Raw genomic sequence first — 25,589 nt, forward strand, 5'->3', positions numbered from 1 at the left:
ATGAGAGTCTCAATGCACACATGGTGCACAAGGCCCACATCCCTCTCAGGAGTCTGTTTCATGCAGCTGGGACAGGGTTCCGTGCAGCAGAGAATCTATTTCTGGAAAAGTCTGTCATCCGTGTCAGTGTTAAGGTGCCATCACGGTGCCTGGGGTCACACACATGTACTTTAGCACCTTTTAAATCAGACGCCTTCTGTGATTTATGAAGTGAGCAAGGAGCATCTCAAAGATTCTACACATAGACTCACACCTGTGATCCTTCCATCTTATTGCAGAACATAGGTAAGAGGGTAATACAAAGGTAACTCTGGAGATAAAAGACGCTGCTCTCTTTACTGAGCCATTGTGTATTTAAGTAAGAGTGACAGGCCTTTGATGCTAGTGTTTAGCTCAGAATACCTCATTCCACGATAATATGCATAGCTGCATATGTAAAACGCTTTTGCCTCTGAGACATTTAATTCGCAGACTCGCAAATGTTTTTGACATTTACATTGCCTCAAGTGGAGTATTTCCACCTAAATTTGCTTCTCGTCATTCTAAAGTAAAGCTATTAATTGTGTGTGGATGCATTACCACTGCGTAACTTTTTCCTCTTCCTGTTTTCCTTCAGTCATGTAATTGCAGTAGACAATCAGATGCCTGCTTTATGGGTGCATGGTAGAACTGTCACTTCCTGTTGGGTGCAGATAACACTGGAGCTGTCACAACCAGTTACTTTGCGCTAATGCGCCCCATGCAGAGCTGATAGTTTCATTGAATCAATCAGGGTCTTCTGTTTTCCCAGCTTCACATCTCGCTTGGCATGCAGCTCTTTATCTTGTTAACAAGACATAATGAACAGTTGGTGAAAACTTCAGGCACTTCAGGGGACAAGATGCAAACAAAATGTGAGCGCAGCCTGGCAAAGTCAATGTGTATCCATCTTTCTATTGTGGTCTGTAGCTGTGTCAATGATGCAAGCATGTTTCATTCTAGTAGAATTCTTGTTACAGTACTCAACTTTTCAGAAGTATTACACCCATTGTCCTGATGTGCAACTTAATGTATCTTCACTAAGATCCTTCTGCATAAAAATAAAGGCATTGGCAAAGTGCTAGTATTTGCTCTTCCTGAAGTCCCAGGAGCCTTTTTGGAAAGCAATAGGTGGTTTGTTGACCTTGTGGCATGCTGTGAGACAACCTGCCATGTGGAAGCTAATTCCCCAAACTTCTTGAGAACTGCAAGGCAAATTAATTGCCAGAGTTCAATTGAAGATGAGACTGAAATAAAAGAAGTCTGCCTATGAAGAGTGGATTCCCTCTAACTCTGCATAGAGGACAAAGGTCCGAATTTATTGGAGTGTCCTATACCTCCTGCTGTTGATCTTTGTGACTTCAACTTAGAGCTAAAGCTATAACGACCTCTTGACACCTGAACTGATGTTTGAAAAATGTGGAAAACTTCAGTTGAAATCTTTTTAAAGACATCCATTCAGGAACATCTGCTACATGGGGTTTGGTCATCTTTTGTAGACGTGAAAGAGACGATAAATTTCATCTTGATGAGGGAAGCCTCTTTTAGATTAGCCGCCCAATTAAATCTGGAGACAGAAATAAACAGGCAGACAGAGACTCCACTGTGGATATCTCCATTATCTGGTCACAAGGCCTGTTCTGATGACTGCAAGATTTCTGTCGCTTCTTCAGTTTGCACTTCCACAAACACACATTGCTTTGTTCCACAGCAGTTTTTCTATGGACACACTGAATGTCAGATGAGAATTCTTTGAATTCTGCAAAAAATGGGATGTGTCATATATCCAGAAGGAGGACTCGTAAAAAAAAGGACACAGATAGTTCGGTTTTCATTTATTGGCACAAGAAAACATTGTTGACATTAAAGAACACAAACTTGAGCTTGAGAGCAGCAGACATTTCATAAAGAAGGCTTACAGGAAAGGAAGTATAATAAAAAGAACAGAGGGATGTTTTTGTCAGCATATGCACAGCAGATAAGTAAACGTGCAAAAACACATCTCCCTTTCATAAGAAGAGGATTTTCCACCATAAAGGCTACAAACAGAGAAGCTCCAAACCAGATTGGCCACATGTTGTAAGTTGTATGAAGCATTTGGTTTCCCAAAAGATGTTTTGAGTCATTGGTTTATGATCAATAAAGCTGCGATGCTCTCAGGAACAAGTTTCCTGGAACTGGAAAAGCATTTTTATCCTAAACCCTTTTTCAAAATGACACTTGAACATTGAAAACCTTTGATGCATGATTCACATAACATAGAAGTGGATTAAGCTTTTGAACACTTGAAATGTCTAAAGAAACCCACATCTATGAACAGTCCAGAAGGGGATTGTGGGGAAAAATTACACACTGGTTGTAGATGGGAGTGAAAAGCGTATGAAAATCCGGATACACCAGTGCTGTCTGTGCGGCTAAAGCTGGTAGTCTGCCCGCTGCCCCAGAGCAAAAACATGACATCCTGTCAAACCCCTGACTACTGCCCACACCAGCGCTGACACTACGCGAAAGAGACGAACAGCAGAAGAAAATGCCAAAATGAGGAAAGATTTGTGTGGGTTCAAAAGAAGCATGAGGGACAAGTTGGAAATTTCTTTCAGTATTATCTTCTTATGGAATTAAGGACAACCTTATCTGAAAAAGCAATTAATACATTTATTTATTTTAAATCATTATTAGTCATTATTGTCATTATTAGAATTAAATGCGGTTCCATTAGCAAAAGAAAGTTTCATTTTAACCACAGCCACTATTCTCATTGATCATAAATTTAACTACACGCATACTAAACTCACAAATAAATTAACATGACATGACTAGTGGCCATGAACCAGCTCGCACAAAACAAAACAAAACAGAAAAGACCTGGGGCCCGTTCTTCGTACCTCGCTAACTCAGTTAGCCGGATTTGATTGTTGACGATTTGGCATGATCTTGGATTGTTTGGTTCTTCGACGCTCATCCTGGACTTGCTGTCATAGCAACAGGTCCGTTAGCTTAAACCTGCTCGCGAGCAGGCTTATTTCATGTAAACAGGATTAGATTGCATCTTGAGGTAATACTTAAAATCTGTCCCAGCCACTGCTACTTTATTACAAGAGTTCATTACTGAACCAGGGGTAATAATAATCATTTTAAATAATAATAATATACAAATTTTAAATTGTATATGTATATGAGAATGTATATAATATTATAATGTTGTGTATAAACTATAGACACAGCCACTTGATTAAGCGATTTATTTGTGATGGAATAATTACTTTATAATTTTATTGGAAGTTTGCACACATGTTGTACAGTTAATCTGAGCCGTACATTAATTTAAGTGACGGATATTATGGGATGGCTTGATGCAGCGCAGGAGATGCAGAGAATTTGATCTTGACCCTTAAGAAACTTTAATACTAAATCGAAAATATAAATAATTGGTAATCATGTAAAAAAAAACATTTATCATTGATCTATTATAACTTTTATGTTGGTTTGGTCGTTTAGCTGTTTCCTTATAAAGGTCCAGATATTCGTGGGTTTTTTTGTGTAATTTGCCAAGTTTTTTGCAGGTGGCTTTTTTAATTATATGATGTCATTACGTTGCTCTCTTGACGCCAGCCAATCGCTGCATTGCTGATCATGGTTTCGAGTATCGATGCATCTGCCCTCTTCAGGGAAAAAAAGAACGCGCAGTGATCTTAGATCATTTAATCCAGATATTTTAATCCAATCCGCAAATTCGTTTGAAGAATCAAATTAGCCAGACATCAGTTATCACGATTAAAAGATCTGGGATCTGTCAAATCATCTCAGATGTATTAAGCGAGGTATGAAGAACGGGCCCCTGCTTTACTTGTCCTGACTGTTTGGGTAAACGTCAGAATTGTGGAGTAAAACACAAAGGGACAGCTCTGTGTGTTAGGTGAGCTTTGATATGGTGACCTTAAGGTCTGGCTTATTTGACATCCCATAGTAATCAAAACTTTCAGTGGTGTCCACTCGGGTAAACTCTGTTCCTCAGAACCACCACAGGAGGCAAATGGTGCCGTATGCCTGGATAGTGCTGGATATGATCAAACCACCTGGTGACATTCAGATAACGCTCTTTCTCCTGTATAGCCAATTCCACCTAAGAGAAAGTGAGGACAAACATGAGATGGTGAACATTAAAGGTAAAACTTACGTGTACAACACTACAGAGACATCCAATACAGTGCATACAAAAAGTATGTGTTTTTTTTTTTTTACAGTGTGCATCTAGAATAATTACAATATTATATACAGTGAGGAAAATAAGTATTTGAACACCCTGCTCTTTTGCAAGTTCTCCCACTTAGAAATTATGGAGGGGTCTGAAATTGTCATCGTAGGTGCATGTCCACTGTGAGAGACATAATCAAAAAAAAAATCCAGAAATCACAATGTATGATTTTTTTTAACTATTTATTTGTATGTATGATACAGCTGCAAATAAGTATTTGAACACCTGAGAAAATCAATGTTAATATTTGGTACAGTGGCTTTTGTTTGCAATTACAGAGGTCAAACGTTTCCTGTAGTTTTCCACCAGGTTTGCACACACTGCAGGAGGGATTTTGGCCCATTCCTCCACACAGATCTTCTCTAGATCAGTCAGGTTTCTGGCCTGTCGCCGAGAAACACAGAGTTTGAGCTCCCTCCAAAGATTCTCTATTGGGTTTAGGTCTGGAGACTGGCTAGGCCACGCCAGAAACTTGATATGCTTCTTACAGAGCCACTCCTTTGTTATACTGGCTGTGTGCTTCAGGTCATTGTCATTTTGGAAGACCCAGCCTCGACCCATTTTCAATGCTCTAACTGAGGGAAGGAGGTTGTTCCCCAAAATCTCGCAATACATGGCCCCGGTCATCCTCTCCTTAATACAGTGCAGTCGCCCTGTCCCATGTGCAGAAAAACACCCCAAAGCATGATGCTACCACCCCCATGCTTCACAGTAGGGATGGTGTTCTTGGGATGGTACTCATCATTCTTCTTCCTCCAAATACGTTTAGTGGAATTATGACCAAAAATTTCTATTTTGGTCTCATCTGACCACATGACTTTCTCCCATGACTCCTCTGGATCATCCAAATGGTCATTGGCAAACTTAAGACGGACCTGGACATGTGCTGGTTTAAGTAGGTGAACCTTCCGTGCCATGCATGATTTTGAACCATGACATCTTAGTGTATTACCAACAGTAACCTTGGAAACGGTGGTCCCAGCTCTTTTCAGGTCATTGGCAAGCTCCTCCCGTGTAGTTCTGGGCTGATTTCTCACCTTTCTTAGGATCATTGAGACCCCATGAGGTGAGATCTTGCATGGAGCCCCAGTCCGAGGGAGATTGACAATCATGTTTAGCTTCTTCCATTTTCTAATGATTGCTCCAACAGTGGACCTTTTTCACCAAGCTGCTTGGCAATTTCCCCGTAGCCCTTTCCAGCCTTGTGGAGGTGTACAATTTTGTCTCTAGTGTCTTTGGACAGCTCTTTGGTCTTGGCCATGTTAGTAGTTGGATTCTTACTGATTGTATGGGGTGGACAGGTGTCTTTAAGCAGCTAACGACCTCAAACAGGTGCATCTAATTTAGGATAATAAATGGAGTGGAGGTGGACATTTTAAAGGCAGACTAACATGTCTTTGAGGGTCAGAATTCTAGCTGATAGACAGGTGTTCAAATACTTATTTGCAGCTGTATCATACAAATAAATAGTTAAAAAAAATCATAAATAGTGGTCTCTGGATTTTTTTTTTAGATTATGTCTCTCACAGTGGACATGCACATACGATGATAATTTCAGACCCCTCCATGATTTCCAAGTGGGAGAACTTGCAAAATAGCAGGGTGTTCAAATACTTATTTTCCTCACTGTATATATATATATATATATACTACATTATATGCAGCATTTTATACAACTAAATTAAAAATAAAAGAATACACATGTTAATAAATACCTCAGGGATAATTTTACAAGTGTCTATTTTAGTAAATCATGTTTTCATCCATAGATTTCAAAAAGCATAGGAACTTGATACATTTTGTCACTGAAAACCATGTCCTCCGGTGTGACACCATATCCTGATTTTAAATCGGGCAACTCTACTGACAAGTTTAATTAGTTGAAGGACTCCATTCAAGGTCATGTTACTGTGAAGCTCATGTCGTGCACATGATACAATTTTGTCTCAGAATTGTTCAAATATTTAACTTTTTTGGAAGCACTATAACAAATGTTAATTTCTGCTCTCCTTTGGTGCGACATCCTTTAATCCTTAAATAATGTCACACCATAGGACACATGGTAAAAAAGTAAAAAAAAAAGTTAAACAAAAATGAATACTTGAAATTAGTGACCCCTTATAATTTCTCAAACATCCGACTTCACATAATATGCTTTTTTTTCTGCAAAAGTGGTTGAACAAAAAAGTACTGCTTATTTGTCAACTACCCATTTACTTTTTAATATGGCAAACTTTGTGACAATAATATAACACACTTTCATAATTTGGCATAATCGTTTATTATTACTTGGGAAAGGCAATTGAGCCTTCTATAACAAATATTTAAAAAAAGATACAAAAAAAAAAAGCCAATCAGTCATGTGGTCTGTGCTTTTAGACATTTCCTGTTATCTTGAATATTTTTATTTTTCAGAGCTGGTATAGGTAATTGGTTCTACAACTCACATAAATAGTTGTACTAGTGAGTAGTGAAGGGGTACATTTTGCAGGCATTTGTATTCACTTTGACAAATGGCAAACAAGTTCCTTTGTGGTTCAATGTTTTACAGTAAAGCATGAAATCTACTAAGGGGACGAATACATTTTTAGACACTGTACATCTAACTGGCTCTATCTCCAGGGAGTTTAAACTGAGTGAAGCACAAATGCCTTCTGGGTAATGACAACTATGTCAGTCATTTAGTCAGTCAATTACAAGCACTGACATGTAGAGATGTGATATTCTATTCCCTTTCTCTCTAATTCTCATTTCATCCCTCTCTTCCTGTCTCAATGGGCTCCTTCAGGCTCCTTAAACTTCCTTGGCTGCTGTCCTGGGAAATGACATCACTATGTGTCTCATCTTTTTGCTGTATCAGGTTTCTCATGTGCTTGAAGCGTCTTACTGCTTTAATTGGAACTCTGCATCACTTCTCTCTAACGACTGAAGTTCACCGCTGAGGGACTTACAACGATGTGGTGAATGCCGTAATACATGAGGATGTCTGCCAGGGTGAAGACGTTCCCAGCCAGGTAAACTTTGTCCTCCAGGTATTGGTTAAGCTCCTGCAAGGGAAGAATAAAAGGAAGTGACTCTGGGTATGCTGTGCTGCCAAAAATGAGAATTTGTTTGGAGGGTAAACAGCAGTTCTGACCGTCATGCATAAGAACAGGGATAAAACTTTAGATGCATTTAACATTGACAGCCTGAAGGCTTGCTTTAAACAAAGCACATCATACAATACATTGACGCATGAAAATTTGGTTCACGAATAGTTTAGCAGGATCACCAACATATAAAAGCTCTGTTACTAACACTGTTGTTCCATTTACTGCAACTTAAGAGGTCAGAGCTGCTGGCAGTTTAACAGGGCTCCAGAAAAAAATTAATAAGCACAAACTAGACTTTGTAATTAGAATTTGCAACAATTTAAAAATCTAATCACCACTGGTTTATTTGCATCAATATGTGGTTTTATCAGATTCACCAGTTGAGGAGACTGCATTCCAGTGTCTTTTTCACTGCTTTATGGCAGTGAATAGCGACCAGGCTAAAATATTAAAAAATTATACAAAAGTATCACGCAATGATACAGTTAGACGTGCACCGTATATGGAAAGTGTTCAGGATGCATACTATAAGGTTTTGCGAGAAAGCAACCTTATTATTCAGTCAAAATACTGAGCTCGGCCGTTACTCTGTACGCGCTCCTGTGAGTGCGTGCGAGCCGTCAGCAGCCGCACTGTTGTCATGGTACCCAGGATAAGCACACACACTCACCATTTTGAGAAATCAGGCTCAATAGAAACAAACGCGACTCGTCTTTTCTATAAGGTATATGATAATAAATAATACAATAATACTAATAATAAGGTAAACCTCCTGAAGTGAATGTTGTGCACCGGTTATCATGACAACATTGCACGAGTGGCTGCTGACGGCTCGGACGCACTCACAGGAGTGACGGCTTTATTTTCATTTCAGGGTGAACTATCCCTTTAAGAACACCACCTGTTTGTGGCGTATTGCTTTATTGATGGCTTTAAAAGTTTCTCATCCGATCTACTTTTAAAGCCAGACCTATATATGCATTAAAAAGGCCTCGTGAGAATGTAAGTTTGTTTGTTCGTTTGTTTTTAGCGGCATGCCGCTATTTTCATGGTGAAACAATATCAGGGTTTTTACTATTTATTTTTGCTAAAAACTCAAACTATATTTGGCTTAACTTTGTTAAATTTCTTCAAAAGAGTTAACTGAATAAAAATTTTTCTCACAGGGTTAAAAAAACTTCACTGTATCTGTATATGCGGGGTGTTTGTTGTGCAACGAAGCAATGAAGTTATGTGTTGTGTAGTGATTGTATTTTTGCTTGTGAGGTGACCTTGGGTGTTATGAAAGGCACCATAAAAAAAAAAAAATCATTATTATTATAAAAGCAGCACAATATATTAAGACATGCTTCAATGATAAAGAGTTATGACAGAAAAAACATGTTGGTGGATCTACTAGTATTAAAAATGTGTGCCATCCTGGAATGGCCTGTTCTGCAATGGGTATAAACAATCTGGTCCCATTGGTTTAAGATTTGACATGAGAATGGAAGATGACCATCTAAAGGCTAGAGGCATTCAAACACTTCAATGAAGGTAAAATGAATTGTAATATTGTAGTTTTATGGGTCTCTGATTGATGGAGTTCAGGCAGACAAGTGCGTGTGCTTGTCTGAGTGTGTGTAAAAAAGTAGCTCATCTGATCACTGTTCACTGCCTCCATTAGCCCTCAAGACGCTGTGCTGTATTGTGCACAAGTGCTGAAGATGCTCCTGTCCCCTGAGACCTACACACACACACACACACACACACACACACACACACACACACACACACACACACACACACACACACACACACACACACACACACACACACACACACACACACACACACACACACACACACACACACACACACACACACACACACACACACACACACACACACACACACGCTGTAGTATCCAGGCTTTGGAAAGTTTCACATCAAACTCACAGTTGCTCTGTTTGATGAAGAGTGGATGGACAGCCTACAGACACATCTGTGTTACACTGGACCGTGTTGAGTTATAAGACCTTGGCCTAAGGGGTTTATATCTTCTCTCTGAAATGAAGCTTAACATTGAACACAGTTCTGCACAAGTGTACAAAGTGATATGATTGTATTAGAACTATATACAGTTCAGATTATGCCCAAACATCCAACCAAAAATGAAACTTCCGTCATCACTTACTCACCCTCATGCCATTACAAACTCATAAACATTCCTTCATTAATATATTTCGAATGAAAAGCAAGTATGGTTATACCGTTGACATGACATGAGGGTGAGTAAATGATGACAGAATTTTCGTTTTTGTGACCTAACCCTTTAAGATGTATAGACAGTGGGAAAAAAGGACATTAAATATCAGAGTACGCATGAAACGGAAGTTGCGAAAGTCTTTTTTCCTATTGTGATGTAAATAAAATAAGACAGGACAGTGGGAAGGGGAAGTTATTTTGATTAAAGATTATAAGAGCAAATAAAAAAATTTATTAAAAAAAAACAGGTTTATACATTATTTATCCTTAAGCCCTATTTGGACGGTAATTGTTTCTCACGTGGAAGTCCATAAAAATAAATTTGCATGCCACCTCAGTGATAAAACTCATGCATTTGCATGGTGATTTATTCAAGGTGGAGCAGCGAGTTTTGTGATCCTGCACACCTGGGAATGCGCTGCTCACTTGGTCAATAACATGATTGTATGCTGTAAAAAAAAATGCCCTATGCTTGGTATAAGAATTAATGCATATTTAATTTAACAATAGGAAAAGATTTTCCTTATTTGATTATTTAAGTCTGTTTAAAAATAGGAAGATATATAGATGCGCATTAAAATGGTTTTCTGTCTTGTATTTTATCTCAAAACAAAGGATGTCATTTTATTCCACATGGAAATGAGCGGAAATAAGTTCATACAGCCTCTTATTTACATGAGTGAAACATAATGCTGCTTGGTTATTTTAACATATATAATTGCGTAATAACGGCCCATTTCAAATGTTTACGTGCTTTTCTTTTTCTTTTTTGAGTGATTAAATATATTGCCCCTGTAAATACCAGAATTTCAGTAATAAAGTCTAGATCTTTAAAATGCATCCAAATTACAGCGAAGCGCAATCGTACGGTGCTCTGCAGTAGTCAAAAAGGATATACAGGTGCTGGTCATATAATTAGAATATCATCAAAAAGTTGATTTATTTCACTAATTCCATTCAAAAAGTGAAACTTGTATATTATATTCATTCATTACACACAGACTGATATATTTCAAATGTTTATTTCTTTTAATTTTGATGATTATAACTGACAATTAAGGAAAATCCCAAATTCATTATCTCAGAAAATTAGAATAATGGGAAAAGGTTGAATATTGAAGACACCTGGTGCCACACCTGGTGCCGATATTTATGACGATATAGAAAAAAAATATATGGAACAAAGTTTTATTGGTTATTGCAGCTGGTAGGCAGCAGCATTTATTAGTGCCAACAAAACCATAACATAACATTTTAGTTTAACAATAACTAATGTACTTTATGCCATGGTCTGTCTGAATATTTGATTCTGATTGGCTGGAAGGTGTGCAATAAAATTGTTTAATGCACAGGTAGTTCCAAGACAGATGAATCCTCGTTCTATATTAATGCACTGTTTTCATTTCAGGTGTGTTTACACGGAGCACTCTAATCAGTTTAAAAGTCCAAAAGTCCAAATGAAAATGCTGCATATAAACACTGCTTTCATAAGGATACACACATTTTTCTGAAGTGTTAAACTTTTTATTTTGTAACAATTTATGAAGATAATGTTGGAATAATGACACAGACATTGCGTTTTTTTCCCCAGGTACTTTCTACTTCAACTGCACCTGACAGAAGAATTTCTTTTTCGGAGGTGTTTCTTACAGCAACACCAGATTGGTTTAGATAAAGTCTTGTGTAAACTGTGCACAGAATTATTCAATCGGAATGACATAAAAGTGTGCATGTAAACGGGGCTATTGAAGTGCACACACGCATACATCCCTCGCATTCAGAGAGCGGAGATCGCGCTGCACATTCATGAGCACAGAAACTTGCTCCGCGACTTTTAACAATTAAATAGCTAAGTTACTGGATCACTACATTACATTTCTCAGCAAACAATGGGGTTACATCGCAATTTTTCAGTAATAAACGCACATCTTGGTTAAGAGACACGCTGAACAGACGCAGTCACACAGGTACGAATCTCTCGCTCTCTCTCGCTCTCTCGATAATTAATCCAAATAAATGCTATAATCCATTCATTCAAATAAATGTAATTTTACGCACTACTTTATTTCTGTGTCTGATTCAAAGAAGGCAGAATGCTAGATCTAACGAGCCGTAACTGATGAAAATAACTGTCAATGTTACCCTTCCGGTCAAATATTGCACTGCAAACCAGGGCTCCGAACCGGTTCAAGGAACGAAAACGAACGAAATTTTAAGAGGAACAAAAACGAAAACGAAATCAAAATCAATTTGAATCGTTCTGAACAGAAACGTTAATTTGAAATGACCATTAACCGGCTAATAACGTTATTTTATCGTTCTCTTTAATATTTTTATTTGGCAGTGACCAATCATGAATTGAGTAGTACAGCATGTGACGTTGATGGATCAAGCGTGAGTGAAATGCCCGCGCACCAGTCATCTATGAATCTACCATCAGTGCAGACTCAGAGCGCGCATTTTCATGCCTCAAGTACATTTCTTTCCCCGCTGAGGTTTACAATGAATGTGCAGGTATTGGAGGACATTCTTTTCGGACGTTTAAATAAGCAGTACGGACTTTAAGCTCAAATAGACTGATTTAGGCTAGTTTATGGATTCCGTTTAAGCCTATCCAAGTAGGCTACTAGCATCTATCAAACATTTTTCGTATAGTCTTTCAGATTGCCAATACAGGACAGGTCAATGTTTTCTATAGACGGTTGATGCTTCGTATTAAATGGTATGTTATATTGCATTAAATGATCAAGCTTTATTAGCTGACTGAATTTGATTATGTGATGCAAGGACGTGTTGCGCAGTGTTTGCTTTGAAATTAGCAGTTGACGGTGCATTAATGGATATCCAGTTTATTTATTCATACATTTTTTAAAACAAGTCGTGTTGAAAAAAAGTTATGTAATGTTACAAAGAATGTTATCACTCTTCTGAAAAGAATTAGGCATATAGAGGGCCACTTTCGATAGTCTAACGCTCCAAAACAGGTCCGCTGTTTATGCTTTGTAATTAATGCATGTATTTCTGTTGTGGTTTTAAAAATGTTATGAAATAAATATACAAGTTTAATTACCATGCGTTATATTATTATTGAGTGAAAATAAGTCGATTTATACATATTTGTTTAAAGTATAGGCTAAATTAAAATAACGTTATTAACCGGTATTTTTTCAAATCAAACCGTTTTCGGAACAGTAATGTTTATTGAGGAACGCAAAAACGGAAACACTATAATATCGATTCTGCTCGGAGTGAACCGATTGATATTTTTTTCCGTTTTTAAGCCCTGCTGCAAACATCAATAGCAGCTTTAAGTTGTCAATGTTTAGTTAGCTGTCAAGAGGGCTGACCTCTTGTAACCAAGTAGCTCCCTTTTTAGGTACTAAGTCGTTATCGGAGGCTGACATGCTGCTCTTCGTGTATACTCTGACAGGTGTTGTTGTTGTGCGTGTCGCTATATCATTGATATCGGGATATGACACTTTTTATCATGTAAAAATTTATACCGGTATTATCGTGGACGGTATGATATGGCACACCCCTACTTGACAGTAGGGATGGGCGATATGGCCTAAAATCCATATTGCGATAAACATTGCAGCCTCTTGCAATAACGATATATACTGCGATATAAAAATTATAATGGAACCATTTCAGAACCGGTTAGACCCTAAGGAAAGCCAAACTGCTAAATGTATTTTTTTTTTAAAGAAAGAAACGTTGTATGTAGTTTTGAGAACATTTATTGTGCAAAACTGTAATTATAACATATTGTTGCAGATAAATACAATTCAAGTACACTAGCTGCAGAGACTTTAACAAAAAAAAAAGCAGAACGTTTTAAAAAACGTACTGTACGTGCTTATCCATATAATGGCAGTGAATAGCAACCAGGCTAAAACTTTACAAAAATTATACAAAAGTATCACGCAATGATATAGGGAGATGCGTGCCAGATCTGTACCAATTTCAGTACCACAATTGTTTTGTTTTTTTATATTTAAGTATTTAAAAAAATTAAATGCAATTCAATAAGTTTATTATTTATGATGATAATCATTATAAGTAAATAATACATAAACATTTAAAGGCTGTATGCTGTTTAAAAGTAAACATTGTTTATAAAAAAGATCAAGTGAAAAATAAGCAACCATCTAGGCATAATTTTTATTATTATTAGTTGAGACGAATTATTATTACATAGAGACAAAGTTAAATCTACTGTAGGCTACAACAGTAGCCTAATATATTCTGAAAAATTTCTCACGTTAAACCAAACTTTTAATTTTGACGGGTTGCCGTGAACACCTTTGAGTGTCTGTTCATTTTATGATATGACAGTTTTCTCAAACGAAATGGTAAATTCTCATGAAGTGATGGTTTACGCGTTCGTGTCCTCTATAGCAGTGTTTCCCAACCTTTTTTCAGTCATGGCACCCTTTGAAAATGTTCTCCATTTTGTGGCACCCCCTCGCATACGTTACGCTAGGGGTATAACGGTACAGACTGCTCAAGGTTCGGTTTGTATCACGGTTTTAGGTTCGCGGTTTAGGTACGGTTCAGTATTTGCTATGTTCAGGGAAAAAAGGACTACTGTCAAATAAAAATAAAGAAAATAATACGAACAAATAATATAAAATACAAGCAGCAGCACAAATAAATACTTTTGAGCAAAGATACTAATAAAATAAACTATGCTTTTCAGGTTTTTCAGGTAGCCTACGTCTAACATTAGTTTTCAGGTACAGAAAATTATCAATGTAAAATAACATTGCATATTTGACTGTATAAACTAAATATTAATCCTATTAAACTTACAAAAGCATTTCAATCAAGTGCAGTGAGTGATGTCCTTGTCTTTTGTTGTTTGATATTAAACAGACAGCAGTAAAGGCTACTGCCCCTTTAAGACCTAATGCATGGATATGCGTCGTCTTTCTCGACTGTATAAAGTTTACTTAAGGCATATACAGACTATGTCTGCTAGGATACTCATCAAGATGGACATGTTGACATACTTTTTGTGTGAGTTTGTCCGTTCAAGAGCAAGACTTGAAAGAGAACTCAATATTTGCGCGCTGTGAGACGTGTGCGCGCTTTCAGATGAGTGCACAGAGACAAATTTTCTCACAGCGCTCGCGACTTCGCATTCGCGTCTTCTGGCACTACACCCGGGTGATGACGGCGAAAATGACTGGTCATATTCGAACATACGGCAGCACTCGCATGCATTGAACAAAGTTTACAAAGAGAGAATTATTTTAAAGAAAGAAAAATGGTTCCGGTTGGGAAACACTGCAGAGACTACAAAGACAGTGAGCGAGTGTGTGTGTGTGTGCGCACGCTCATCTGTGTGTCCAAACAATGGATGTTGCACCGGTCTTTTTTACCAGCTCCTCCGTTTCGCTTTCAGCTATGTTTACTCAAGATGACCAATACGATGATGCATTGCTGCCAGTTGCAGCTCGTGGCTTTAAATTTTGCGGGTAGATTCTGTCATCAGCGTGCATTATCGCGATAGACTTAAAATCTCTATCGTAGGCCAATTTTGTATTGTTTATATCGCATATCGTTTATATCGTCCATTACTACTTGACAGTTGTCCAAAAGACGACCATTGACACCTTGCACAAAGAGGGCAAGACACAAAAGGTCATTGCAAAAGAGGCTGGCTGTTCACAGAGCTCTGTGTCCAAGAACATTAATAGAGAGGCGAAGGGAAGGAAAAGATGTGGTAGAAAAAAAGTGTACAAGCAATAGGGATAACCACACCCTGGAGAGGATTGTGAAACAAAACCCATTCAAAAATGTGGGGGAGATTCACAAAGAGTGGACTGCAGCTGGAGTCAGTGCTTCAAGAACCACTACGCACAGACGTGCAAGACATATTGTCGCATTCCTTGTGTCAAGCCACTCTTGAACAACAGACAGCATCAGAAGCGTCTCGCCTGGGCTAAAGACAAAAAGGACTGGACTGCTGCTGAGTGGTCCAAAGTTATGTTCTCTAATGAAAGTAAATTTTGCATTTCCTTTGGAAATCAGGGTCCCAGAGTCTGGAGGAAGAGAGGAGAGGCACACAATCCACGTTGCTTGAGGTCCAGTGTAAAGTTTCCACAGTCAGTGATGGTTTGGGGTGCCATATCATCTGCTGGTGTTGGTCCACTGTGTTTTCTGAGGTCCAAGTTCAACGCTGCCATATACCAGGAAGTTTGAGCACTTCATGCTTCCTGCTGCTGACCAATTTCATGGAGATGCAGATTTCATTTTCCAACAGGACTTGGCACCTGCACACAGTGCCAAAGCAAGCAGTACCTGGTTTAAGGACCATGGTATCCATGTTCTTAATTGGCCAGCAAACTCGCCTGACCTTAACCCCATAGAAAATCTATGGGGTATTGTGAAGAGGAAGATGCGATATGCCAGAACCAACAATGCAGAAGAGCTGAAGGCCACTATCAGAGCAACCTGGGCTCTCATAACACCTGAGCAGTGCCACAGACTGATCGACTCCATGCCACGCCGCATTGCTGCAGTAATTCAGGCAAAAGGAGCCCCAACTAAGTATTGAGTAAGTGTTTTTCATTAAGAATAATAGGCTAATGAACCCATCATTCAAGCAATCCGTCCCCGAATTGGCGCTAACTTGAAAGCAAAAGTAAAATGCGCACGGCCAATCATAACGGTGCGTGTCCACTGATGCGGAGCGAGTCTTTTCAGTTCATCCCCATAAGAATTTATTGAAAACACTCGCTCTGCACTGTTAAGAAAGCCTGTGTGGACGTGCGCATTTTACTTTTGCTTTGAAATTAGCGATTTAAAAGCCTCCGCCCGGTAGGGATGGGTACCGAAACCCGTTATTAAATGAGCCCCGGTACTAAATTATGAAAGACAGCAGTATCGATAAAGCTCCAACGCTATCGGTTCTGCTGTCGGTACTGGAGAAATTAAGAAAATACACTTACTATTTATTTTTTATATATAAACGTTATCTTGCAAATTATATCTTGCCAGTCTTTTCTATATTAAACCATTTGTCTGTGATTGCTATTCACAATCCCGAAGAGAGAGATCTCGCTCACGCAGATCTACAGAGCACACAACATGACAGTCCCTGCTTAATGAGTGACGATGACCAAGAGAACTAAACAAAAGTTTAGTCTGATTACACTTTAGGCCTGTGATATTAATCTAATTTTACTTTCAATTCGATTTTGCTTCCAAGGATTATAAAAAGATATAAGGTAAAAAAAAATCCCTATCCCTACCCACCGGTGATACCTGGTATTACCAGTGTTGTCACACGTTGAGGAAAAATATCTTCAGGGTCACATAATACTGCAATATTCCATAAAAAAAATTATTGCGAAATATAAATAAATGACTATTAAATATTTACTATTGAAACAACCTATTTAACCCTCATATGAATTCCTACCTGGCGATGGGGACATTTTGAGGTTAATTCCGTGCTGTTGCAAATGTTTAGTCATATTGCTAGTACAGCCTGCTTGCTTGTTATTAGCTTGTCACGCGTTACATTTTGCATCATCATCATTAAATCTTTCTAAATTAATCCATACTTTTGACTTTCTCTTCACCATGTTGTTCAACAAGAAAATATTTAACGCAAAGCCTATACGAGTAGCGTGAGGGCTTTTCAGTGCTGAACTGCGTTAATTGCTTGTGCTCCTGGAAGCGGCAGGCAACACAATTAATATTCATGAGCAAAGATGTCACTATTAAAGATTAGGCTCCCAACGCTTCGTCGAAACGTCGCACCAGAACCGTAAGAATTTGGTTCCAGTATTTTTCTAAAAAACACTACTGGTTCTGTATAAGAACTGGTTCTTGGTTCCCAACCCTATTATGGACCCTGGACATCTTTCTCCTGGTGTTTTTTAGAGTCAGTAGAAAGGTCTCTTTAATGTCCTAAGTTATTGGAACTATGACTTTAATTGTCTACCACCTGTAAACAGTGTCTTAAGGACTGTTCCATAGGTGCATGTGGAATAATTGTTTTTCGTTCATTGCACAAGCATGAAAAACATATGTTTAACCCTTTTCTATAAAAGATATGCAAAGCTTATTTGGATTTTACATAATCATCTTTAAAATACAGTATACTGAAAAAGGAAAGCTGCTTTTTTGCAGTTTAGAAGACTGCGGCTCCAATGTCACCCACCTCACAGTTTTAGTCTGAAACAAAACTCCCTCTTACAGTCGATTCAACTGTTCTTGTCTTCAAATCCACCCATCAAGGATGAGCTTTATCCTGGTCATTGTAAACTCTCCCTCGAGTCTTGTTGTTACTCTGGTGTCTATTCCTGTAGGCTGCAGGACTCCTGTTTCTCCTACTTTTAAATGTTGTGATCCTGCCTTAAAGAGTGCTGTGAGTTGGTCAGACAGTGGCGTGCCGTGGGCATTACATCAGCCCTTTATTACTGTTTAAACTGCCACTATTAACCAGCGATCAGCAGGCTATGCTCCAGACCCATGCTCGGACAGCACTGCGCCACACACTGACAGCTACCGCCGAGAGGCGTCCATCCCGCTGAGTGCCTGTGTTAACGAGACTGCCTCTCACTGTCCACAGACAGACGTTTTATACCTTTAATCCTTTCTGAACTGAACGCAGGACAGCGTGACCCCTGCTACCCTCAGTGTGTCAATTAAAGCCCATCCGACACTGCAGTGCAGATGTTTCGGTTTAAAAACTCCACTGCTATTATCGAGAAACATTGTGACCACATACATGCTAAGTTTGGAGTGGCATTTTCTTTGAGAGGATGGTACTTTAATATTTTTCATATGTTTTAGGGGGCATTTAAACTAGCACGTTTGCTGCCCCGCAGCTTTGGTCTGGTTTCACACTCAACTTGATTCTATCGAACCTTGGTGCATTAGTCATCACAAACGTGCACAGCAAGGCTTGTATTCTTAAAGCTGCTAAGAATCATCTCGGAGAGCTCCTAATTTGGCTTAATTTCTAACTAGCAGTCTTAGCTTCAGATTTAGATTTAGGACCAATCTGATAGCAACTCTGAGCGAGGAAAAGACAAAAACTTAATCTTAGTGAGGAGGTGGGGCTAACCCCGTTGCTAGGTATGACAAATTCTTTTGAAGACTGTGATTGGTTGTCCAAGACGAAGAAGAAAAATAAGAGCGCTTTTAAAAAGGTCAAGGTTACTTTTATTTATATAGCACCTTAAAACAATATTACTGCTGACCAAGGTACTTCACAAAAACACAATAAAAAAAATTTGTCAAACAACACAAAAACAAAAATACAGAGTATACAAATTTTAATTCAACAACTAAACCATCAAACCAAATTAAAATCAAAACAAAGAATTTAACTCACTAAGACTTAGGGGCAAATATGGAAAAGGCTCTGTCACCTTTGGATTTCAAGCAAGACAATGGGACGGTTAATAGTTTGTCAGAGGATGATCTAAGAGATCTTCGCGAAGAATATGGACAAAAAAGGTATGAGATATATACTGGAGCCAGACCGTGCAAGGCTTTAAATACAAAAGTTAAAACCTTGTACTCTATTCTGTTTTTGACAGGTAGCCAATGTAATTGTTGCAAAATAGGAGTGATATGCTCACGCTTTTTCACGCTCGCACACAAAGAAACGAGCTGCAGCTTTCTGAACGAGTTGCAAGCGTGATAGGGAAAACTGCTTAATACCAGCATTTGAGCATTGAAATAATCAAGCCTTGTTGAAATAAAGGCATGAATGACTGTCTCTAGGTCACTAAAAGATAGAAAAGATTTCAATTTCCGTAAACTCCTAAGTTGGACAAAACTGGCTCTGACAACAGGAGTTTATTTGCTTGTCAAATTTTAACTCTGAATCAACAACAACACCCAGGATCTTTACATAAGTGCGGATGTTTGCTTGCAGAGGTCCTCTACTAGAAGTCAGACCATCTACCAAATGAGGGGAGCCAAATAAAATGACTTCAGTCTTGTTTTCATTTAACTGAAGAAAATTATCACCCATCCAACTTTTAAGGTAATTTATACAGGCTAACAAATCCGATAAGGGTCTATTATAAGCCTTCACCTTATAGATTCTTTATTTTTTATTTATCATGCTGTTAATTTCCTACTTAACGTATTTGATAGACCTAAGAATAAGAAAAATTGCTTTGCTCTTTCCAATTACACTGATTGATGGCATGTCTATTTAAATGGTAGTTTGAATGTTGGTTTAATGTAGCAAACATAGAGTCAAATACAAGAAGGACGGGAAAGCCCAACTGGACAGAGGAACAGTGTTAACTGTTAGCCCAGTTATTTGATGAACACCCTTAAGGCCACCCTTAAAGGAAAATTCGGGCCGGGTGTCACAGCACGGAGCTTATAGCGCAAAATATTAATGCTTCAATCCCCCTGCTTATGCGCACCAGTGAAGACTGCAAGAAAACTGGTACGTGTTGCAATCAAAAGCAAGAGAGGAAATTGCAGCACACACGCGGGAGTCATCACGCACATGTGTGTGCTATACCACTTTTTTGGTATTTAACAATATTTTAACAACCTTTCTGGGCCTTGAAAGTGCTAATTAAATAGCCATCTATGGAGGGGTCAGAAAGCTCTTGTATTTCATAAAAAAACATCTTAAAGGGGTGGTAAAACACATTCTTTCGAAGGCTTGATTGTGTTTGTGGGGTGCACTGTAACATGTGTTCGTGCTTCGTTTTTAAAAAATTGCATTATTTTTCATATATTTTACCTTTATTCTACACTGCTCTGTCCCTCCTTGTAAAAACGGTCTGATGGTTTCCAGGTTCTATAAAGCCAGTCCCTCAAAAATACGCAGTGGGCTCAGATTGGTTAGCTGGCCCAGTGTGTTGTGATTCGCTAACCGCCTAGTGCACGTTTGTCGCAAACGTCACGCCCCTTACCTTTACCGGTAGACTGTGCTTTGGTAGTATTAGAAACAATGGCATCAATAAAACCATACCAATTTGAGCCCGAATCAGACCCAGACAATTTTAGTGAAGATGATCGAGCAGAACCTGTTTAGTCCTCAAGAGTAAAGACTGCGGATCTATAGTGATCGCTACTGAATGGCACTGTTACTTTTACTGTATTTTTAGAACGAGTATAGCCAAATATCTGTCGCAAGAACGATTAACCCAAAACGAACACTAAACATTGGCTTTACTAGTAGCCAAATCAAACACAGAACCATGTTTAGCATGCCTGTAGATAAACAATACATAAATGCTCTAATCAAAGAATAATTTACACAAATGCAAAGTTAGCTGTTGAGATTTTAAAAAAAGTTTGTAACATTAGGTGTTTGTCGGATAACGTTAAGTATGAATGAGCATTTAACAAACTGGTTTGCAGAGCTAAACAGCGTTGTCATCTGTGTACTTCCTTACTACAACGTACAATTAACAATACGAACTATTAAAGGAAAACACATCAACGAAAAATAAATCATACTTACAGGTTGTGGCCCGTAAATAGCTTCTGTTTTCAAATCCATCTTTCAGGACAAGCCGTTGTGCGGATCCTGCATTGAACTCGCGAAGAGTGTGGAAGCTTTCCTCCGTGAAATGTACAGCGGGAGCCGCGGGCGCCCGTTGTGCATTCACACTGGCAGCGTTTGTGTCGCGCAGCTGAACCGCGGCTCGTGTATTGCTAATACAGACGAATATTGTCCATTATGTCACATTTTCCGGTCTTCTCCTCCGACCCCTGTCTGTCTCGTGCTTTGATTTATGATGGGCAGCATATATCTGTTGCAAATGCGACCGTGTTCCCCACTGTCTCATGCACACATGCACAAAACATGTTGTATGTTAAGCGCACTGCAACGCACCCCCGTCCCTAGGAAGGCTGAACAAAGTGGACCTGCAATCCGGATGAAAATAACATCGTTTCGTCTGCATTGCGGCAACAACACTCCAGCCTAACTATACCGCAGCAACCCTTTAAAACTACTGATATTTATAAAATGTATTTATATGAAAGATTTCAAACTTAAAATGATGCCATAGTATTTAGTTTTACATTTTTTATTAATGTTTAAGACAACATTTAAATAGGTTTCTTAAGACCCGTCTATACTATATTAGCACCAACACCAGTGGACAATATCGTTCAGTTCATTCTAAGCGCATGCTTGTATGCCGCTTTAAATGCTCGAGTTTGTTACAGCAGGATGGATTCTGATTGGCTGTCAATGTTTTTATTGTTCATCACAAGGAAAAAACGCATGCGTCAAGGGTTCAAGGGTTACTCTTTCACCGTATCTTTTTACTCCTTTCAATTTTGTACCGCTGACTGCCAGAAGCTATTTATTTTAGTCTATAAAGTTTTAAATACGTTTTCAAACACGCCACTTCGCTTCAGAAGGCCTTTATTAACCCCCCGGAGCCGTGTGGAGCACTTTTATGATGGATAGATGCACTTTTATGGACTTCAAAAATGACCCAACAATTCACTGCCATTATAAAGCTTGGAAGAGCCAGGTCATTTTTAATATAACGCTGATTTTATTTGTCTGAAAGAAGAATGTCATAGGATGACTTGAGGGTGAGTAAATCATGGGCTAATTTTCCTTTTTGGGTGAACTAACCCTGGGGCCTCTGGGACCTTATATAGACAGGTTTGTGCCTTTCCAAAACATGTCCAATCAACTAAATTTACCATAGGTAGACTCCGAATAAAGTCAAGGCAAAGTCTGAGAATACTTATGTACATGTGAATTTTTTTTTTTTTTTATAAATTTGCAAAGATTTCAAACTAACTTCTTTCACGTTGTCATTATGGGGTATTGTTTGTAGAATTTTGAGGAAAATAATGACTTTAATCCATTTTGGAATAAGGCTATAACTATAACAAAATGTGGAAAAAGTGAAGCACTGTGAATACTTTCCGGATGCACTGTAGAAAGGTGTCAGAATACACAGCGCATAAGTTTGTTGCAAAAGGGGCTGCATAGCCACAGACCAGTCAGGGTGCCCATGCCGACCCCTGTCCACCGCCGAAAGCGCCAACAATGGGCACGTGAGCATCAGAACTAGACTACGGAGCAATGGAAGAAGATGGCCTGGTCAGATGAATCACGTTTTCTTTTACTTTACTGGATGGCCGGGTGCGTGTGCGTCACTTACCTGGGGAACACATGGCACCAGGATGCACAATGGGAAGAAGGCAAGCTGGTGGAGGCAGTGTGATGCTTGGAGCAATGTTCTGCTGGGAAACCTTGGGTCCTGCCATCCATGTGGATGTTACTTATGTGGATGACACGTACCACCTACCTAAACATTGTTGCAGACCATGTACACCCCTTTCCTGGAAAAAGTATTCCCTGGTGGTTGTGGCCTCTTTCAGCAGGATAATGCACTCTGCCACAAAGCAAAAACGATTCAGGAAAGGTTTGAGGAACACAACAACAAGTTTGAGGTGTTGACTTGGCCTCCAAATTCCCCAGATCTCAATCCAATCGAACATCTGTGGCATGTGCTGCACAAACAAGTTCCATCCATGCAGGCCCCACCTCGCAACTTACAGGACTTAAATGATCTGCTGCTAACATCTTGGTTCCAGATACCACAGCACAACTTTAGGGGTCTAGTGGAGTCCATGCCTCAATGGGCTATTGCAATTAGGCTATTAGAAATGGATGAATAAATGACGATGCTTTGAATATCTCATGTACATGTGCTGAGTTTTCAATGTTGGCAGATTTTTTATTATTCTTTTATTTCATTTATTAAAATTTTGTTATAAGTGGCCTAAGGAGACATTGGAACTCACATTTACATACATTAGGCCATCGATTGGCAGCAAAAAGACTTACATTTTATGAAATTCTAACATATTATAGAGAAAACAAATCTGAACAATTCACTGTTAAAAACATTGTAAACTAGTAAACACTGAGTGTATTAAGTTTTTCCTCACTGTGTATGTACAGAATTGTAGCGGATTATCATACAAGCGTAAATATTCTTTAAAACGGCTTTCTCACAGTTCTTTCATATTAAATCTTTAAATTGTCTAAAGCATTGTTAGAAATAAAACACTGTGCAGGAAAAAATGAGTACTAGACCATTGTTTTTATAAATACAAGAACCACTTAAGGCTTACTCATAATCATCTTACCTTCAATGTAACTTTGACCTCTTCTTTAGAACAGTTGTCTAGTCGTGTTATTCGGTGTTCGAGCCATTGCTGGACCACGGCCCTCTGTTCAGCGTTGTCTCCTAGCAGCTCAGGTCTCTTGGCCTCATGGACCAGATGGGATGCTATAGTGACCAGACCAATCAATGCCGGTCCATTGTTGTTTTGGAGAACAGGGACCTAGAATTGGATAAAAAAAATATATAAAATCTACTTACAATATGTAAGCAATCAATAAGGTTGGATCTATTCGTCAAATCACTGTGCATTGTTTTTAGGCTGATGAAGAGTGCCATTTATTACTTAAACTTTTCAGATGATTTCATATGAAGATTTACAGCGTTGACTGAACACAGTTATCAATCCCAAGTTTCAACCTGTTAATTCACTCATGATATTATGACATAATACTTCAAACATAATGTTTGTCATTGTATAAGTGTGGCAGCCATGGCAGAGTTTTACATAAAAATAAGACTAACCTAACTAAGAAACAATACAATACATATGTAATTGTTAACAGGTCTGTATTTTGGAACATCCTTTTGGAGTACACTGACAGCACACGAGGTAACTTTTTTTTATTTTATTTTATTTTTTTCTCCTCTTCATTATTTATAAAATGGGACTGTATGCGTATAGTATTGCAATATGTTTGTATTGTTATTATTATTTTCATCATTTTTAATCATCATTATTATTGGTATGAATGCAAATATTAGTGATCAGTGTCTGTAGTAACATGAAGTTAAAAAACAATTTTTGGGGACAATGTAAATAACATTTCTGACAGACCTTTGAATCTTTTCTCTTTAGAAATACATGACAAATTTATAGGAGCCTCAAATACACCTGGGTCTGAAAGCGCTCATGACTTTTGTTAATTTTTTCTACAATAATTTTTACTTTTGGGGGCATCCACATGCTGCAATACAAGTTAAATGGCAATGGCAAAATGGCAATGTGGTCTTTTTGAAGCTTAGAGTTTATGTACATTTGTAAACTATCAATGTTATGTTCCAAAGGCTCTCTAACATGTTGTCTGAAATAATTGAAGTAATATTTTGTAATGTTACATGACTACTGTTTTTGGTGCTCCAATGTCACAGTAACACAGATCTGTCAGTGGGGCTTACTACCACTAACACACGTGAATACATTACTTGTTTAACTAAAAAAAATGTTGAGCATAATGTATGAACTTATAAAATTAATTAAATATCCATATTGAAAATGCTGCTATAAATGGAAGATGGAAACGATACTGAAACCATACGTATGTAATATAACTACTCTGATTACACCAGTCATTCATTCATATGATCTCTAATATATGGCATATTAGCACACATAAACATAAAAATATAATACAGGCTCTCAACTCCAAGTATATCAGGTTCATCGCTTGATTCACCTTCTTGCCTCCTTGCGTGCTGTATTTATTTGGCTTCTTTAATCCTAGAAATCTCTCGAGCGAGCTCAGCTCCCGAAGCGCCATCTTGATCACACCGGAAACCAATCTGACACATAAAACGCTCGCTGAATGGTCGAGATCCTCTAGTTCCGCCCCTCCAACGTCGTGATGGACAGATGAGACCACGTGCTGATTCTATGCTTGATTTCATGTGGTATAAAAACCCCAAATATGTATTGACAATTTTAAATATTTTGATCAATCAAAAACAAACAAATGTTTTATTATGTATTATTAATAATGATAATTACTACTGCTAACAATTATAAAGTTCACTAATCTATACTTTCAAATGAATATATTCCCAAAATAAGACCAGCAACTTTATTTTATTTTATTTTATTTATTTGTA

General features: G+C 38.3%; 1 protein-coding gene across 1 annotated transcript; it reads right to left on the reverse strand.

Moving 5' to 3' along the window:
* Positions 1–1,839: 1,839 nt before the first annotated feature.
* On the reverse strand, positions 1,840–25,279 carry eef1e1 (eukaryotic translation elongation factor 1 epsilon 1). Its single transcript, XM_079805854.1, has 4 exons — positions 25,178–25,279; positions 23,746–23,943; positions 7,225–7,320; positions 1,840–4,141 (listed from the first exon to the last, which is right to left on the reverse strand). Exons 1-4 carry the CDS (start codon positions 25,259–25,261, stop codon positions 3,998–4,000), a joined length of 522 nt encoding a protein of 173 aa, XP_079661980.1. The 5' UTR covers positions 25,262–25,279; the 3' UTR covers positions 1,840–3,997.
* Between the last annotated feature and the right edge of the window lie 310 nt (positions 25,280–25,589).

The sequence above is a fragment of the Gobio gobio genome, assembly GCF_949357685.1.
Source record: "Gobio gobio genome assembly, chromosome: 23".
Taxonomy (NCBI): domain Eukaryota; kingdom Metazoa; phylum Chordata; class Actinopteri; order Cypriniformes; family Gobionidae; genus Gobio; species Gobio gobio.